The sequence below is a fragment of the Sinohyriopsis cumingii genome, chromosome 9 (genome assembly GCF_028554795.1).
Source record: "Sinohyriopsis cumingii isolate HCF-2022 chromosome 9, ASM2855479v2, whole genome shotgun sequence".
NCBI lineage: Eukaryota > Metazoa > Mollusca > Bivalvia > Unionida > Unionidae > Sinohyriopsis > Sinohyriopsis cumingii.
Window position 1 is genome coordinate 604703 of NC_142969.1, and position 19579 is coordinate 624281.

Genomic DNA, 19579 nt, shown 5'->3' on the forward strand with positions numbered 1-19579 from the left:
TTTAGTGGCTATGGAGCGGAGTGCACGCAGAGTCGATTATTTAGTGGCTGTCGAGCGGAGTGCACGCAGAGTCGATTATTTAGTGGCTGTCGAGCGGAGTGCACGCAGAGTCGATTATTTAGTGGCTATGGAGCGGAGTGCATGCATAGTCGATTATTTAGTGGCTATGGAGCGGAGTGCACGCAGAGTCGATTATTTAGTGGCTATGGAGCGGAGTGCATGCAGAGTCGATTATTTAGTGAATGCTATCAACTCTGAGATAAGAGGGTATCAATCTTGCAAACCACAAGTCAGTAAAAATGGTACCAGTCTGCGTAGGGCTTTTCCGTGTTGTAATTTTTCCAAGCCAAAATAACCCATAGCCGCTTTTGTAAGGTTAGTGACCATTGTTTGTTTTTAACAAGATGGGGAGTTGTGATTCCTGTAATGTGTGACATAAATAAAGAAATACTAAGTAATTAGATTTAATTTTATTTTAAATAAATTTGTGCTGTCCTGAAACCAATATATTTTACTAAATACAATGACAAATTATTTATATGACAGAAAGTGGTGCATCAAACCATTAGTTTATTTGAACAATTGCATAAATTAAATAAAAATTTAGCTTATAAAAAAAATAAATCATTAGTACAAACAAAATAAGATTCAATTAAAAACTGAATCATCGAGATATATAACTAGAGCATACAAAAAATAAAGATTCAATATAATTGTTATCATTAATTTAACTACTTTATGAATAAATTATAAACATCCTCAAGTCTCTCTGTGACAAAAACAGAAAATTATTTTCGATAAATATATTCTTATTCATTCGCAAATTTCTTGAAACATCCCAAGTCGAATGAATTATTAAAAAAAATGATGATGTTAAAGGATATTTGATCAAATATATTGTTAATTGTTCTTTTTATTAGTTAATATATCTGGATTTAGTTCATCAATCGATCAGTGTGGGTGAACACGGAATAGAACCTTTAAAAAGAGAGGTAACACAGGCAAATAAATCGATATAGTCGTTTGATATCTTTGACCCCTAGCATCAATACGTCCATCCAATGAGATCTCAGAATGTCAGTCTGGGCAGCATGGTTAGAATAAGCAATGGGGCAACAAAATGTCTCCTTATACCTCCTGAATGTCCTTTATCTGTCACCTGAGATGAATATATATAAATAAAAAATAAATTCTTTTATATTTATGATATATGTTTTTGTACTGTGTTAAGTTCTTTATTAATAAATAAATAAATAAATAAATAAATAAATAAAAATAAAAAATATAAAATATACATATACATACATGTGTGTGTGTGTTTGTGCCTATATTTGCATGTGTGTATATATGTGAATAGTAATAATAGAAACAATAACAATCTTATGAAGTTATCTTTGTCATCAATTCATGTAACACTTATTATTGTTATTATTATTATTATTATTATTATTATTATTATTATTATTATTAGAAGAAGAAGAAGAAGAAGAAGAAGAAAAACAAACAGAAAGAGAACGAGACGGAAAATACGATGAGAAAGAAAATATCCAGAATGGTGTCCTCATTTGAATTGTGCTAATATTCTTACTTTTCTAGGAGTGTAATCAAGTGTTTGTTGTGCAAACTGTGTACGGCCGTCTGGAGATGTTGCCCTCACTGTTACAGTACTGGAATAGAGGTGAGAGTATGAAAAAGAAATATGCATCAAGTCTGGATCATTTTCAATGCAGTGGATTATTTATTTGGCTATGCACGAAAAATATGCCTCAAATTTCAGCTATCTTGAAGCGGGCACGTTGGAATGAAAGATTTTGGTATTAGCAAGAACATATTGCCATTATGTTATGAAGTCGATATGAGCTACAATCATGTCCAGACTTTGGTATTAGCAAGAACATATTGCCATTATGTTATGAAGTCGATACGAGTTACAATCATGTCCAGACTTTGGTATTAACAAGAACATATTGCCCTTAAGTTATAAAGTCGAAATGAGCTACAATCACGTCCAGAAAAATGCTGTGCTATGTATATTTAATTTTCATTGTTTGATAGTTAGGGATTGTATATTTCATTATATGCCATGGACAATTATATGTTGAACTTGACCTTATCCAAAATAAGTTCATTTTCTACTTGATCTGGATCATTGATTTGTGTTATTCTTTAAACAACTAATACATAGCAAATAGTTTACTATGAGTGTGGGTTATCTATTAGGATTATTATCTTGCTACGGTGTCAAGGACATTGTGTTACCACATTTTATATTTTAATTATAACTAAGATTTTATTTTGTAAATATTAGTAACTTTCTAGAACGTTATTTTCAATTAGGTAATAGTTTGGTTTTTGTTTGGAAATTACTAATTGTGGCCTGAAGTCAAGTAAAGGACTATATAATCTTGTTTTCTATATATTATTTTATCGTGTCTTACTATCTGAACAGAGTAATTGTATTATTGTTGCGTTCAGTAGTTCATTAGGACTGGAATTTTATTTATTCAAATTATTTATTCACTGGAAATTCAAAGTGATCATCAAAAATAATATTATTGGAAATGGAGTCTTGGATTTATAATGAAATTTCAAATAAGGGTATATTCTTGGATTGTATTATTGTGATCCAACAAATGACTGCTGGTACATCAACACAACACGGGTAACCAGAGGCACGTCAAAAATTACAGCGTTAGATTTAATTTGGATTTTTGCTAAAGTTTATTCAGTACTTCAATTATTAAGACTTGTGTCTGTAATTCTATGATTATTTGTGATGTGTCTGTAATTCTAGGATATTCGGGGTGCCTGTAATTCTATGATTATTTGTGATGTGTCTGTAATTCTAGGATATTCGGGGTGTCTGTAATTCTATGATTATTTGGGATGTGTCTGTAATTCTAGGATATTCGGGGTGTCTGTAATTCTATGATTATTTGGGATGTGTCTGTAATTCTATGATTATTTGGGATGTGTCTGTAATTCTATGATTATTTGGGATGTGTCTGTAATTCTATGATTATTTGGGATGTGTCTGTAATTCTATGATTATTTGGTATGTGTCTGTAATTCTATGATTATTTGGGATGTGTCTGTAATTCTAGGACTATTTGGGACTTATTTTGCAATACCTTAAGTTCCTTATTTACATTTTCACTTTTTTTTCTGGGGAAATAAGTTATTTCTTCAATTTTGCAAAGCTTGTTTCTTCTCGCTCTTTTCCATCACTTGTTTTAAGACCATATAGTCATAATAGCTGTCCATACTTATGTTGTCGATGTGTGCTACAATCATGTCCCAAAAAATGTCAGTGCGGTTTATACATCTAATGTTGTTGGTATATGATGGGCTGTCCATATCTTTGAAGTTGTTGCTATGTTATGTGCTGTCAATACATATGAAGTTGTCAGTTGAAATGTCAATGCTGTCAATACATATGAAGTTGTCGCTGTTATGTGCTGTCAATACACATGAAGTTGTCGGTTGAAATGTCAGTGCTGTCCATACATATGAAGTTGACGGTATATGGTGCGATGTCCATACATATGAAGTTGTCGGTATATAATGGGCTGTCCATACCTATGAAGTTGTTGCTATGTTATGGGCTGTCAATACATATGAAGTTGTTGGTTGAAATGTCAGTGCTGTCCATACATATGAAGTTGTCGGTATATGATGGGCTATCCATACATGTTGAATTGTTGGTATAACTGTCAGTGCTATCCATACAAATGAAGTTGTTAAAAATGTCAGTGCTGTCTATACATATGAAGCTGTCGGTATATGATGCGATGTCCATACATATGAAGTTGTCGGTATATGATGGGCTGTCCATACCTATGAAGTTGTTGCTATGTTATGGGCTGTCAATACATATGAAGTTGCATGCATGATGCGATGTCCATACATATGAAAATGTCGGTAAAAATGTCAATGCCGTCCATACATACGATGGTGTCGGTAATAATGTCAGTGCTGTCCATGCATATTAAGTGGTTGTTATATAATGTAAACATTATTTCTGTAGATTTCGTTTGAACTCACATAGACAGGTAGTTGAGGTTATATTAACACACACAGGGAGGTGGTTGAGGTTATATTAACACACAGAGGGAGGTAGTTGAAGTTATATTAACACACAGAGGGAGGTAGTCGAGGTTATATTAATACACAGATGCAGTTACCCGAGGACATATTAACACAGCTACCTGAGGACATATTAAGACAGACAGAGTTAGCTGAGGACATGGGAACACACAAACACAGTTATTTGACGAGGTATTAACACAGAGACAGGGTTAGCTGAAGACATATTAACACGGTTAGCTGAGGACATATTTAGACACAGGCGGATTTAGCTGATGACATATAGACACACAGACCCAGATACCAGACGATATATTAATATACAGACCCAGTTATGAGACAACATATTAACACACATACCAGTTATCGAACGACATGTTAACACACAGACCAGTTATCGAACGACATGTTAACACACAGACCAGTTATCGGTCGACATATTAACACACATACCAGTTATCGGTCGACATATTAACACACAGGCCAGTTATTGGACGACATATTGACACACGGGCCAGTTATCGGACGACATATTAACACACAGACCAGTTATCGGACGACATATTAATACGTACACCAAGTTAACGGACGACATACCACCACTTAATTTCAATCTTTTACTTTTCGAATGTCACAATCAAAAGTAAAAGCTCGACGTGAAACGCCACAGTGCACAAAAAGGCACAGTTATGTACGTTAATGTTTGCTTTTCATTTAGACTGGGAATATTTTAATTTGCTGGGCCTTTTTAATTTTTCAAAGACAGAAAGATGTATTATGCATGCTACACTCAGTTCATCATTAAGCCTTTAATTGCTTGTTCCACATCAATTTGTTTTATTCCAAAAGTCGTGCGGTCATCTTCCTTGCCGTGCCATATATAGTAATTACAATAGTAATGTACAGTATTAATAAAAAATATTGTTAGAACAACATAAATGTACAATTGTTATACTAGTAATATTGCACCAGCACTAATGTTCAAGCTTAATGCTAGAAATGTTAAAGCAATAGTAACGTACAATTACAATACTGTTAATATTGCATCGACAGTAATGTACATTTATAATAGTAGTCATTTTTCAGCAAAGCTTAGGTACAGTTCTAATACAAATAATGTTACAGCACGTGTAATGTGAACAGTGATAAAAGTAACGGTACAGCACTAGTAAAATACAAATGGGATACTAGTATTCTTACAGCAATAGTAAAATACAAATGCGATACTAGTATTCTTACAGCAATAGTAAAATACAAATGGGATACTAGTATTCTTACAGCAATAGTAAAATACAAATGGGATACTAGTATTCTTACAGCAATAGTAAAATACAAATGGGATACTAGTATTCTTACAGCAATAGTAAAATACAAATGCGATACTAGTATTCTTACAGCAATAGTAAAATACAAATGGGATACTAGTATTCTTACAGCAATAGTAAAATACAAATGGGATACTAGTATTCTTACAGCAATAATAAAATACAAATGGGATACTAGTATTCTTACAGTAACAGTAAAATACAAATGCGATACTAGTATTCTTACAGTAACAGTAAAATACAAATGGGATGCTAGTATTCTTACAGCAATAGTAAAATACAAATGCGATACTAGTATTCTTACAGCAATAGTAAAATACAAATGGGATACTAGTATTCTTACAGCAATAGTAAAATACAAATGGGATACTAGTATTCTTACAGCAATAGTAAAATACAAATGGGATACTAGTATTCTTACAGTAACAGTAAAATACAAATGCGATACTAGTATTCTTACAGCAATAGAAATGCCATGTACTTGGTAACTCACCTCGCCATACCGGTTGGTGTTTTGGGGTCGATATTAACCGTAACAGTGCCGTTTTTAACCTCGTTCTGTCCAACTGTTAATGAAGTAGGATTTACAACTGTGCTAAACATCTGAAAAGTAAGAAAATGTGTGTTTGTGTGATCTGGATTTTTAACGTAGCTTTAACAATTTTTCAGTCATATCGCTACGATGTCTGCAGTGTGACAGTTTATAGTGATGTCTAGCACTGGGGCATCATGCCGCAGACACGTTGTATGATGTACCACCCAGTCACATTATTCTGACACCAGGCCGACCAGTCCTAACACTAACCTCTTAATGCTGAGTGCCAAGCGAGGCAGCTGTTAGTACCATTTTTGTAAGTCTTTGGCATGACTCGACCGGGGATCGAACCCACGACCTTCTGCATCCGAGGGAAAAGTAGAAAAAGGATATTACAGTAGAAACATAAATAATATATCAAGCATAGCAATGAATAAAGTTACGAAATACTACATTTTACTTATTGTGGTTCTCTACTGGAAAATATCTGTCAATATATATATATATATATATATATATATATATATATATATATATATATATATATATATATATATATATATATATATATCTACTTATCTATCTAATAACCTATCGGACATCTGTCTTTTTATCTACCTACATGTTTACCTTTCTATATATCATCTCTATATGCAAATACATTGTGTGTGATGGAAGGAAGGAATGAACTAATAGGAAAAGTGAGGGAGAAAAAAAAAACTCACAAAGTTGTCAGTCATGGCGGTAATATTGAATGTAGTGGCAGGTCCGACATTTTTCACTTCAAACTGCAGACGGAATGTAGTTGTAGATAATATCTCGTCTGCAACCCGTGGGACGAGTCGGAGTATAGAGTGAAAGAGAAAAAAGAAATCCTAGTCACTATATTAGACCTAAATCGGATAAATGTGCTATAAATCGTAAATCTAGAAATAGTTTTGGCAGCAATATTGACAAATCATCTTGAGAAGTTTTGCATAAACCGTGTCTAAAGGCTGTGTATAATTAGATGTTTTGAATAAATCGTGTCTACAGACTGTGTATAATTAGATGTTTTTAATAAATCGTGTCTGAAGACTGTGTATAATTAGATGTTTTGAATAAATCGTGTCTGAAGACTCTGTATGAAGAGAAGTTTTGCATAAATCGTGTCTAAGGGTTGTGTATAAATAGACGTTTTACATACATCGTGTCTAAAAGCTGAGTATGAATATACGTTTTGCATAAATCATGTCTTAAGACTCTGTATGAATAGACGTTTTGCATACATCGTGTCCAAAGGCTGTGTATATTTAGACGTTTTGCATAAATGATGTCTAATGGCTGTGTATGAATAGACGTTTTGCATAAATCGTGTCTTAAGGCTGTGTATAATTAGACGTTGTGCATAAATCGTGTCTAATGGCTGTTTATGAATAGATGTTTTGCATGCATCGTGTCTAAAGGCTGTGTATAATTAGACGTTTTGCATAAATCGTGTCTAAAGGCTGTGTATGAATATACGTTTTGCATAAATCATGTCTGAAGACTCTGTATGAATATACGTTTTGCACATACATATATAAGAAACAAATAAAATGAACATATTAATCAAGGTAATAAGCTTGCTGAACCAGTAAAAAGGGGACGCTCTTGATCTAAGCGAATTTTGTCTTCATATTCCAAATTTTCCAATGCACTCTCATTATATATGATGTTCCAATACACTATTGTTATCTGAGATTTTGCATCAGAGGTCACTGATAAATGGAATGTCTTAGACTTCAGACCCCCATCAGCACGAACGGTTTTCACCAAAGTAATTAGTGCAATGTATGCAAAACTTCAGAATACCTATTTACCTAGACGTTTGTTGTGCAGCATTTCATTATCAACTACTGCTCCTTAACGATCAGGAGAAGTGGCGCAATATTCTGATTTCACTGTGATTTGCAGAAAGTTGAATTCAGTCTGGATCCTATACAGTCCCGAGCCTGTCACATACGTGGATAGTCTGTTCCATCTAGCGCATGTCTAGTGTACATCCCGTGACATACCTGGGCAGTCTGTTACATCTGAGAGCATGTCTAGTGTACATCCCGTGACATACCTGGGCAGTCTGTTCCATCTTAGAGCATATCTAGTGTACATCCCGTGACATACCTGGACAGTCTGTTACATCTGAGAGCATGTCTAGTGTACATCCCGTGACATAACTGGGTAGTCTGTTACATCTGAGAGAGTGTCTAGTGTACTTCCCATGACATACCTGGGTAGTCTGTTCCATGTTAGAGCATATCTAGTGTACATCCCGTGATATACCTAAGCAGTCTGTTACATCCGAGGGCATGTCTAGTGTCCTTCCCGTGACATACCTGGGTAGTCTGCTCCATCTGAGGAAATGTGTAGTGTACAGCTCGTTACATGCATGGGCCCGTGACATACCTAGGTAGTCTGTTCCACTTGAGTGCGTGTCTAGTTTATTTCCTGTGACATTCTTGGGCAGTCTGTTCCATCTGAGAGCATGTCTAGTGTACTTCCCGTGACATACCTGGGCAGTCTGTTCCATCTGATTTCTTGTCTAGTGTACAGCCAGTGACCTACCAGGGTTGTCTGTTCCATCTGAGTTCATGTATACTGACTTCTAGCTGTAGAGAGAAGAGTCAATCTGTTTCTTGCAGAAAACAATCTCTTGAGTGATCATTCCTAAGTCCGGATTTTCTTTGTTTGCTTGCTTTAATGACATCTTGCATATAACTGATTCCCATGCCTGACTATATATGCTTCTCGGAGAACCGCTCCATGTGTGTATATATTGTATTGTTACACGCAATGGGTCTCACTACCAAGCGAATCAAACAGCTTTTGTGAGTATGGCTTTAAAGTCCATGTTTCCGCTATTTCCAAGGTCTACAGGACTACAGTTATAGTCAGTCAAAGGGGTCTTAAGCGCGCGATTACTATCACCTAATGACGACAACTCCTGAATCTCTAAATTCACGCTCGCGTTACTTTTCTTGTTTTACAGTTGTATGGCTCATTGGCAAGCCTTTCCAAGTCAAATATTAGTACTTTATGTCATGCAATGCAAAATACGTTTCAAACGTCCATGCACCTCAAATTACTTAATACCTACAAATATCCAGAGAATTCCTTGTGTTAAAAAATAATGAGCGTTCATTCTATGAAAGTAATCCAAGCTGTCATAAAGTCGCGTGAATACTGTATGTTGCGAGGTCTGTTTATGGAAATTGGCTGGTTAAATGGGTTTATAACTAACTTCCTAACACCGACTCCCCATAATTAATTATTAATTTCTAAAATATAACAAAGCTATAAACGGAGAATTTATCCATATGTATGATTTCTGAATTGAAAGCACAACAAATGCAATGAACTTGACAACGTTGTTCTCAAGCTTCATGAGATGTCGAAATTTCAGATGGGTCTTTTGATTTGATCCTTCACTTAACGGAAAACTGCGTTATTATCCTCCATTATCCAATCACGCAATTCAAGTAGCGGATTTTCATTTCTGTCGTCAAAGTAGTGGGTATCCATTGATCTCATTAAAGTAGTGGGTTTTCATTCGCATCATTAAAGTAGTGGGTTTTTATTCATGTCATTAAAGTAGTGAGTATTAATTCAAGTCATTAACGTAGCTAGTTTTCATTCATGTCATAAAAGTAGTGGGTTTTTATTCGTGTTATTAAAGTAGTGGGTTTTTATTCATGTCATTAAGGTAGTGGGTTTTCATTCATGTCATTAAAGTAGTGGGTATCAATTCAAGTCATTAACGTAGCTAGTTTTCATTCATGTCATAAAAGTAGTGGGCATTAATTCATATCATTAAAGTAGTGGGCATTCATTCATATCATTAAAGTAATGGGTATTCATTCATATCATTAAACTAGTGGGTTTTCATTCATATCATTAACGTAGTGGGTGTTCATTCATATCTTTAAAGTAGTGGGATTTCATTCATGTCATTAAAGTAGTGCGTATTCATTCATATCACTAAAGTAGTGGATATTAATTCAAGTCATTAACGTAGTTGGTTTTTATTCATGTCATTAAAGTAGTGGGTTTTCATTCATTTCATTAAAGAAGTGAGTATTAATTCAAGTCATTAAGGTAGTTGGTGTTTATTCATATCATTAAAGTAGTGGGTATTAATTCAAGTCATTAACGTAGTTGGTTTTTATTCATGTCATTAAAGTAGTGGGTAATAATTCATATCATTAAAGTAGTGGGCATTAATTCAAGTGTAGTGGGTTTTCATTCATGTCATTAAAGTAGTTGGTTTTCATTCGTGTCATTAAAGTAGTGGGTATAATTCAAGTCATTAACGTTGCTTGTTTTTATTCATGTCATTAAAGTAGTGGGTATTAATTCATATCATTAAAGTGGTGGTCATTCATTCATATCATTAAAGTAGTGGATATTAATTCAAGTCATTAACGTAGTTAGTTTTTATTCATGTCATTAAAGTAGTGGGTATTAATTCATATCATTAAAGTAGTGGTCATTCATTCATATCATTAAAGTAGTGGGTATTTATTCAAGTCATTAACGTAGTTGGTTTTTATTCATGTCATTAAAGTAGTGGATATTAATTCGAGTCATTAACGTAGTTGGTTTTTATTAATGTCATTAAAGTAGTGGGTATTCATTCATATCATTAAAGTAGGGGGTATTCATTCATATCATTAAATTAGTGGGTATTCATTCATATCATTCAAGTAGTGGGTGTTAATTCATATCATTAAAGTAGTGGGTTTTCATTCAAATCATGAAAGTAGTGGGTATTAATTCAAGTCATTAACGTAGTTGGTTTTTATTCATGTCATTAAAGTAGTGGGTATTAATTCATATAATTAAATTAGTGGGTATTCATTCACATCATTAAAGTAGTGGGTTTTCATTCATATCATTTAAGTAGTGGGCTTTATTCATGTCATTAAAGTAGTGGGTATTAATTCAAGTCATTAACGTAGCTAGTTTTCATTCGTGTCATAAAAGTAGTGGGTTTTTATTCGTGGTATTAAAGTAGTGGGTTTTCATTCATGTCATTAAAGTAGTGGGTTTTCATTCATGTCATTAAACTAGTGGGTATTCATTCATATCATTAAAGTAGTGGGTTTTCATTCAAGTCATTAACGTAGCTAGTTTTCATTCATGTCATAAAAGTAGTGGGGTTTTATCCGTGTTTTTAAAGTAGTGGGTTTTTATTCGTGTTATTAAAATAGTGGGTTTGTATTCATGTCATTAAAGTAGTGGGTTTGTATTCATGTCATTACATTAGTGGGTTTGCATTCACGTCAGTAAAGTAGTGGGTTTTCACAGAGCAAGGTGGTGAAGTTTTCGTCGACAACTTACCTTTTCAGGCAGAAAACCCTTCTTTTTCAAAAAACTATTTTCTTCTCGAGGATTTATATAGCAAATATTCTCAAACTCTTCATGAAAAGCGATACCCTTTTCACGTGTATAGCATGTCCCTGTCTGAACATGTCAAAAATGAAGGATTCTTTATATATATATATATATTTACCGATGAGTTGTCTTTGTTTGAGTTGTCTTCTATGCGAAAACAAAATCACATACTTTTTGAACATTAATACTTGTTCATAAGGAGGTCACGGTAACTGTGTTAAAGGCTTCGCAGTAGAGACAAGATGGCGCAGATTCGTTTTCCACCATCTGCTCAACCCTGATCGCTACTGAAGTATGCGGTACTGTTTCTTACACGTGAAAGGCAACCCTGAGGAATGTGGTACTATTTATTCACGAGAAAGGTAAACCCTGAAAAATGTGGTACTATTTATTATACGAGAAAGGTAACCCTGAAGAAAGTGATACTATTTATTACACGAGAAAGGAAACCCTGTAGAATGTTGTACTATTTATTACACTTGAAAAATAACCCCGAAAAATGTGATACTATTTATTACACGAGAAAGGTAACCCTGAAGAATGTGGTACTATTTATTACACGAGAAAGGCAACCTTTCTTGAAAAGAGTACCTTCTGTGTCAACACATCGAGGCATTTTTGTTTTCATGAGGAAACTGACATTCTTTTAATAGTTACATATTTTTCACAGAAAATTAACTTTTGCCATGAATATTTTGCAGCTTTTCTAACCTCGGCCCTTCCGAAATCTGTCTTTACCGGCATAATTCAGCTCGCCTTCTTAGTATACTGCCCTTGTATTCATGTGTATTACAGACATTTGTTGCCCGTTGTGTCGGCGGGCTTTGGGGGATAATAAATATGCATCATGTAACGGTACTCGACACAGGCTTTACGTCTTTTCAAATTATAAACTAGATAACTGTCCAAAAATCTTATTGGTCAATGATGGTTCTAATCCAAGTATTGACTCGTCAAATGACACGCATGGCCAATTATAAAATCTTAATGAAAATTGATTTCTTCCCGAAAACATTGCTTTCTTAACGTAAATTGCACAACCTTTGTGAAAATTGCATGAGAAAAAACAAAATCTTTGTTACGTTGAAGAGTAAATAGTAAAAGGTAACTCCTCGTAAAAAGAAAGTTCGGTCTTCCTGAAAATGTCACTTTCTTCACAAAATATGGGCCTGAAAAACTCGAAGCAAACTTTCATGAAAAAGTTGGTGGTGGTGGTGGTGGGGTTTCTTTTTGAAACAAGCGCGTTCTTAAGAAAGAATGTGACCTTTTATCAAAGAATGTGACCTTTTATCAAAGAAAGAGTCTCATTACTTAAGCGATTAATTTGCGGAACAGAAAGTACTTTCTTCATGAAAATTTGACTTTATATGTCGATACAAGCATTTCACGAAAACGTGACCTTTTCACTTAATTTCGAGAAAGTACAAAAAGTACATTTTTTACATGGCACATTTTTAACAACAAAACTATTTCCTCGCTGATGATAACTGTCCAAACCTTCATGAAAATTTTGAAATTTTCAAGAACAAATTACTTAATATCGTGGAAAATAATGATTTTCTATTGAATAGCACACACTTTGTTCAAATGATGGGTACGGTAGTCAGATGGCTACTTCATATGCTTCCCTTTTCATGCGCCAATTAGAAAAAAGAATTTCTTGAAAACGAGAAATTTAATCCCACTCTTTGGTTATGATTTTAAGATGATATATTTAGATGATATATTTCGATGAAATATTTAGATGATATATTTATGATCTGGAACCAGAAGAACTGCTTAAATTTATTGATCGCCTAAATCATTTTCACCCGACAATTAAAGATACTGATCAAGTACGTATGTATAGTTTTTAGCTGTAAATGCGATAAAATATATTATCTCTACAAATGTTAGTGTCAAAGAAACTAATATCTATCTATATGTGATATATTCTTCTTACCATTCCAGGTCATGTAAAATTGTATATCTTATATAGCTAGGCCAAAATATACCGAAGTATTATTTCAGACGAATGTCAATTAAAAATTCTTTGAGTGAATTAAAAATATATTTCCAAAGTGGAAATCATCATATAAATGTAATTGATTCTGGGTTGAATAAAAGCCCGTATTCTTATTCAAAATGAAGCTTTAAGCACAGTAAAATGTATGAAAAAGAAAAACAGAACACCTTCATAATAAAATATGATCCATCATAACCAAATATAGGTTTGACAATTAAGAAATATTGGCGTGTCCTCAACTTATCAAATAAAAACGGTGTAAAAACAGTTTACGAAAGCAATTCTTGCTTGTAGATGAACTAGGAATTTAAAAGATTTGTTTGATCAGAACTAAACATATAGAAAATATACAAAGATGTTTTTCATCTTCTAAATGTAACAGACGTCGGTGCTCTTAATGCACAAATACTATAGAAAACACCTATTTTAATGGCCCCAATGCAAGAGAAATGTTTACTCTACGTTATAACACTGATTGAATAGCAACTTATGTAATGTATCCTTTAACCTGTAAAACATGTAGCATGCAATGTGATAGACAAACACTTCAAAAAGTTTCTAAGAGAAGGAATAATCATCGCTTTCATATAAAGCAAATTGTATGGATCCTCAGTTCTCGTTTATTTTTCAATCAAAGCTAATACAAAATAATCGCCTTTTACGTGAATTTATTTTATGCCAATCGATACTGTGCATGGTGAGAGGAATAGACTGATTAAAGAAAGTTACTGGATTCATTGGTTGTATCCCAATAATTTTATGTATTACATTTTGTCTCTACATTATAATTGCACGTAAAAGGTGACAATCTAATTACTGATTGTGACATATTTTCTAAAGAGGGTTCATTAGAATGCGATTTTAACCTCATTAAAACTCTCCAGATTTTAAATGCTCTGACTATTATCATTAGCAATTTGATAATATTTGCTAGACAAATATTGGTATAAACAAATTTGAGTAGTAAGGTGGGGTACATTAGCGTCAATGGGAATTAGCATTACAGAGACCCCTGGGTCAGATTAGCGTCAAGGGAAATTTAACATGGAGAAAAATCGTGGGTCAGATTAGCGTCAAGGGAAATTAACATGGAGAAAAATCGTGGGACGGTTTAGCGTCAAAGGAATTTAAACAGGGTGGGACTTTATAGCGTCAAGGGAAATTGAACATGGGATTTTTTTTTTTTTTTTTTTAAATTTTTTTAAAAAAGGGGTAGGCAATGGAAAGGCTATCTCTTTTCGAGAAATATGGCTGGCCCTGAAAAGGGCCTTTGGGTTTATGTTAATATTAATATTAACATAGATGGCATCTGTCACATCTGCTTCTTCTTCTTAAACTCCTTCTAACTGCCGGTCCATACACAAGTACCCTCTTGAGACATCCTTGTCTTTCTATGTAAACTCTCCTCATCCATTGACTAGTATCTGTCCTATCAACAACAGTCCACTTGGACCTGACATACATGAGCATGTCCGTCCTAAACATCATGGAAGACACAAGCGTAGAAGATTGCACATCGGTCCACATCTTGAAGCGACGAGAACAAGTGAATCAATGCACTGAACTGCGCTTATTTATAGGCAGAGGTAGGATTGAAACGGATTGAGTTCATTCACCAATCCGAACACGCGTTACAAAATTCAGTCAGCTCGCATCCAATCCGAAGAGAGCAGTCTGTGACGTCAGTTGGTCTATATAGATTCGCTAGCGCTTGTGTGCAGTCAATCTATGCGACAGTGATTCAACATGACGGAAACTCAGAAAACGATTCATTGGGGTGCACCAGCAGGGGAGACCGCCCAAGGGAACCCGGACTTACTTTCAGAAGAGGTACATTGGGATTTTGTGGATTTTCTTACCTCGCAAGAATTTGTTCCGGAACCTTCGTTACCTTCTTCATTACCGCAAGTGGAGAATTTTAGACAGAGACAGAAAGAAGAATTGGAGAAATTTATGCAACGACAAAAGGAAGCGGAACAAGCTTTTCTCCTACAGCAACAGCAACAGCAACAAGAAGAGGTAAGAAAAAAACAACAGCAACAACAGCAAGAAGAAGTAGCAGCAAAGAAACAAGAGGGTGAAAATCAAACGGCTACGGTACTGTTGGACATTTTAGCGGAGTTAAGAAGTCTGAAACAAATGTATCAGACTTCTTTATCACGACCGAAGAGAATACGACCTTCCCGAGCTAAACACGCCAACCCTGTGACTAAGCCTGTCCTACCACCCTTAGTGATTTCAACCCAATCATCAGAAGTAGGCCTTGGCCGTGGCAAAGGCTTAAGGCAGTTAAAGTTGATTGGTTAAACTCACTCCTACACCATAAAGAAACAAGGCCCTTTTCAGGGCCACCCACATTTCTCGAAAAGAAATACAATTTCAATTTGCCAATAACTCAAAAATAAACCCCACCCATTTTACCCTTATAGTACGTGTCTGTGTATGAGTGCTTGAGTGTAGCTTCTTATTTTAAAATCAAAACTCAAAGACACTTACCTTATATCATTCATGTATTCTTTTATCCATTTTTTACAATCCAATTGACAATTCACCACAGAACACTTTAAAAAGTTCGTACACTTCTTCTTTCTCATTATTTAGTCTCTCTGTTTTTTGAATTTCTTCACCGTTTTTTCCTCAGTTTCTTCCCTTCTTCTTTTCTTCTCCTGTTTCTTTGCCTCTTTTAAATAGAATTGTCTTCTTTCTTCCTCTGAAGAATACCTCTCTTCTTTCGAAGAATCCCTCTCTTCTTCCGAAGAATCCCTCTCTTCTTCCGAAGAATCCCTCTCTTCTTCTGAAGAATCCTTCTTTTCTTCTGACTCCTCTTGTTTCTTTTTTGGGCAATCTGGAGACCAATGTCCTTTTTCTTTACAATAATAACAGGTATCTTGACTTTTGGCTTTTTTAGCCCCTGTTTTTTTTCTTTTTTGACGGTCTGGACACTCTGAAGACCAATGCCCTTTCTTCTGACAGATATAGCAAGTATCTTGACTTTTATCTCGAAAGGAAGGAGAGTAGTCCGTCAGCTGGTCTGAAGAGAATTTTCTAATGACCCCTCGCAAAGCTCTGACGAAACGTTCCATCTGGGTAGTCTCTTCCATCGTTGTGCTCGGCTTGAGAGTGAAATGAATAGTGAAAGGACAAGACACACACCCTTTTTATATACGCTGGTTTGCCAAGACTATAAATTAGTCTATGGTGTTTAAACTTGAGTCATTTGACGTTTTGCACTCAAGATGAAACGATCCCATTCATTCGAGAAGAAAGAAGAAGAAGAAGAAAGTAAGAGGCAGAAACGTGATCTATCGCCTCGTACCAGGGCTGAAATCTTGGCACAAATTCATGCCAGTGATTTTGAAGAGGACATGAGTGAACCAGAATCCGAACCCTCTAAACCAAGTTCACCACCCTTAGTCAACCCTGAAAAGTACTATTCCATTCGAGAGACGGAAAAGCGCTCCTCTAGAAAATTTAGAACCACGGCTTATACCTACACGGTGAAGTTTAAAGATTTCAAGGCCGACGTACCCTTGGAGAAAGCAGAAGGGTTTATCACCGAGATGTGGGATTCTTTGCTCACCGCACTCAAGCGACAATGTCAAGCCAAAGAAGACGATCGCTTGACACTATCCATAGATCACGACGGTTTGAAATCCCCTGTTTGGATCGAGTTTAGCAGACCCGCAGAACTGACCCCTTCCAAAGTCATGGACAAGATACAACAGGTGCAACAATCTAATGACCAGTTTGACATCACCGATGGTAAAGCCACACTGAAAATGGCCCACGTCTCTCCTCCTCAAGGAACTGGATGCAAAAAGATGTTATTGGTGGACGACCTTCGCAACACCAAAAAGAGTCTCGTCCGAATTAACAACCCTCAAGACCAGATGTGTTTAGCCCGTGCCATCGTGGTGGGACGAACCTATGCCAACAAGAACGACACGGTAGAATGGAAAAGAACCTGGAAAACTATTCAACAATCCGACCGAGCCAAACAACGAAATGAAGCAGAACTCCTGTTGCAACAATCCGGACTGTCCAAAAACACACCCTGTGGCATTCCTGAGATGCAAAAATTGCAAGATGCCCTAGCTCCACGCTACACCTTGAAAGTGCACCCTCAAGAAATGCGTGGAACTCTGTTGTTTCGAGGCCAAGATTTTAAGGACGGAAAATACATTCATGTCTATCATCACGATGACCATTTCGATACCATTACCAGTATCACTGGATTCCTGGGATACAGTTATTATTGTGAGAAATGTGACTATGGTTATAACAATCGAGAGCAACACAAGCATTGTGGAATGAAATGCCCAGGATGCTTGGCCTCTCCACCCTGTCTGAGCGAAGGACCAGTGCCTTGTTCGACTTGTTTGCGCACGTTTGTCAGTCCTACCTGTTACCAACAACATTTGAAAACACAAGGTTCACAGAAGAAATGTGCTTGTCAACGCCTGAGATTGTGCCCTACCTGTGGACAAGGCATACTTACCAATAATGCCAAGGCACACGTATGTCGAGGAAAGAAAAAATGTCACATTTGTCACCACATCGTGGACTTGGAACACCAATGCTACGTGCAAAAATACCAACCCCCACCAGAGAAAGAGGACGGTCACAAGAAGAAAGGCAATTTCATCTTTTTCGATTTCGAATGCATGCAAGAGACCGGCATTCACATTCCTAATTTCTGCGTGGATCATCGAGCGTGCGAGAAGTGCATTCAAGAACCTATCTTCAGTCATTGCCCTCACTGCAGCAAGATTCCTGGAGGACGTGAAAAAATCTTTCGGGGACCAAACACGTTAGCCGATTTTGCCCGATGGGTCTTAGACCCCATCGACAAGACGTGGAGCCAAGAGGACATCGAACGTTACGGAGATTGTCATCGTCATGCCACGGTGATGGCTCACAATTTCTCCGGATACGATGGACAGATTCTTCTCAGATACTATACGGAACAAGGCACCGAACGTCCGAAAGTCACTTTGAACGGAGCCAAAATCATTTTCATGCAAGTGGGACAAGTGCAGTTTAAAGATTCGATGAGCTATCTGGCCATGCCTTTGAGTCGAATGCCTAAAACGTTTGGAATGACAGAAATGGCTAAAGGGTACTTTCCACACTTTTTCAATACGGAAGCCAATCAACATGCCGTTCTACCCCATTTGCCTGAGGCTCACTATTACGACCCCGACAACATGCGTACCGAACAACGAGAAGCTTTCTACGCTTGGTACCAGGCTCATGCCTCTGACCCCTTCGACTTTCAGGAAGAAATGTTAAAGTATTGTCGTTCCGACGTGGACATTTTACGGCGTTGCTGTGGAAAATTTCGAGAACTGTTCATGGAACACGGAGGGGTCGATCCTTTGAAAGAAGCTTGCACCATTGCCAAAGCGTGTTCCTTAGTGTACCGCCAACGATTCATGCCTGAAAACACCGTGGCTGTCATCAGTCCTCAAACGACCCACTATGTCAAGCGTCAATACTCGGTCAAAGCCCTACGTTGGTTACATTACTTGTGCGACAAGGAAGACAAATGGATTCAGCATGCCCGCAACGGAGGAGGCGAAAAGACCATCGGAACGTATTCGGTCGATGGCTGGGACTTAGAAAACCCCAAGATAGTGTACGAGTTTAACGGTTGCTTATTTCACGGATGTCCCGTCTGTTACCCTGACCGTGACACTAAAAATCAGTTTTTGTAACGAACCATGGAAGACTTGTACCAGGACACTTGTCAGCGACGCCTAAAGTTAGAACAGCAAGGATACCAAGTGGTGGAAATGTGGGAACACGAGTACGATCACCGTTTGAAAACCGATCCCGAGTTTAAACGCCTCGTGGAAAGTTACCAGTTCATGGACCCGCTGAACCCGAGGGATAGTTTGTACGGAGGAAGGACCAATGCCACCTGTTTGCTGTACCAAGCCGACGAAGAGAAAGGAGAAGAAATCAAATACTTGGACGTGTGTTCGCTGTATCCCTACGTGTGCAAATATTGTCACTTTCCTACAGGGCACCCGCAATTGTTGACGGAACACATCGACCTGAAAAACATTCGACAATACGAAGGCTTGATCAAGTGCAAAGTTTTGCCTCCCACGAACCTATACCATCCCGTCTTACCTCACCATTGTCAAGGCAAACTGATGTTTCCCTTGTGCCGTACTTGTACCGAAACGTGCAACCAAGACCAACCTTGTC

At 36.5% G+C, this 19579-nt stretch overlaps 1 protein-coding gene across 1 annotated transcript in view; it reads right to left on the reverse strand.

Moving 5' to 3' along the window:
- Positions 1–455: 455 nt before the first annotated feature.
- LOC149791152 (uncharacterized) overlaps positions 456–19579 on the reverse strand; it is a 74839-nt gene continuing 55715 nt past the window's right edge. Inside the window, exons 8-11 of the mRNA XM_089969146.1 lie at positions 6672–6769; positions 5905–6014; positions 1589–1667; positions 456–1159 (exon numbers count right to left, since the gene is read on the reverse strand). Coding sequence (XP_089825272.1) covers positions 1070–1159; positions 1589–1667; positions 5905–6014; positions 6672–6769 — 377 coding nt within the window. The 3' untranslated portion in view covers positions 456–1069. The remainder of the gene's footprint in view (positions 1160–1588; positions 1668–5904; positions 6015–6671; positions 6770–19579) is intronic.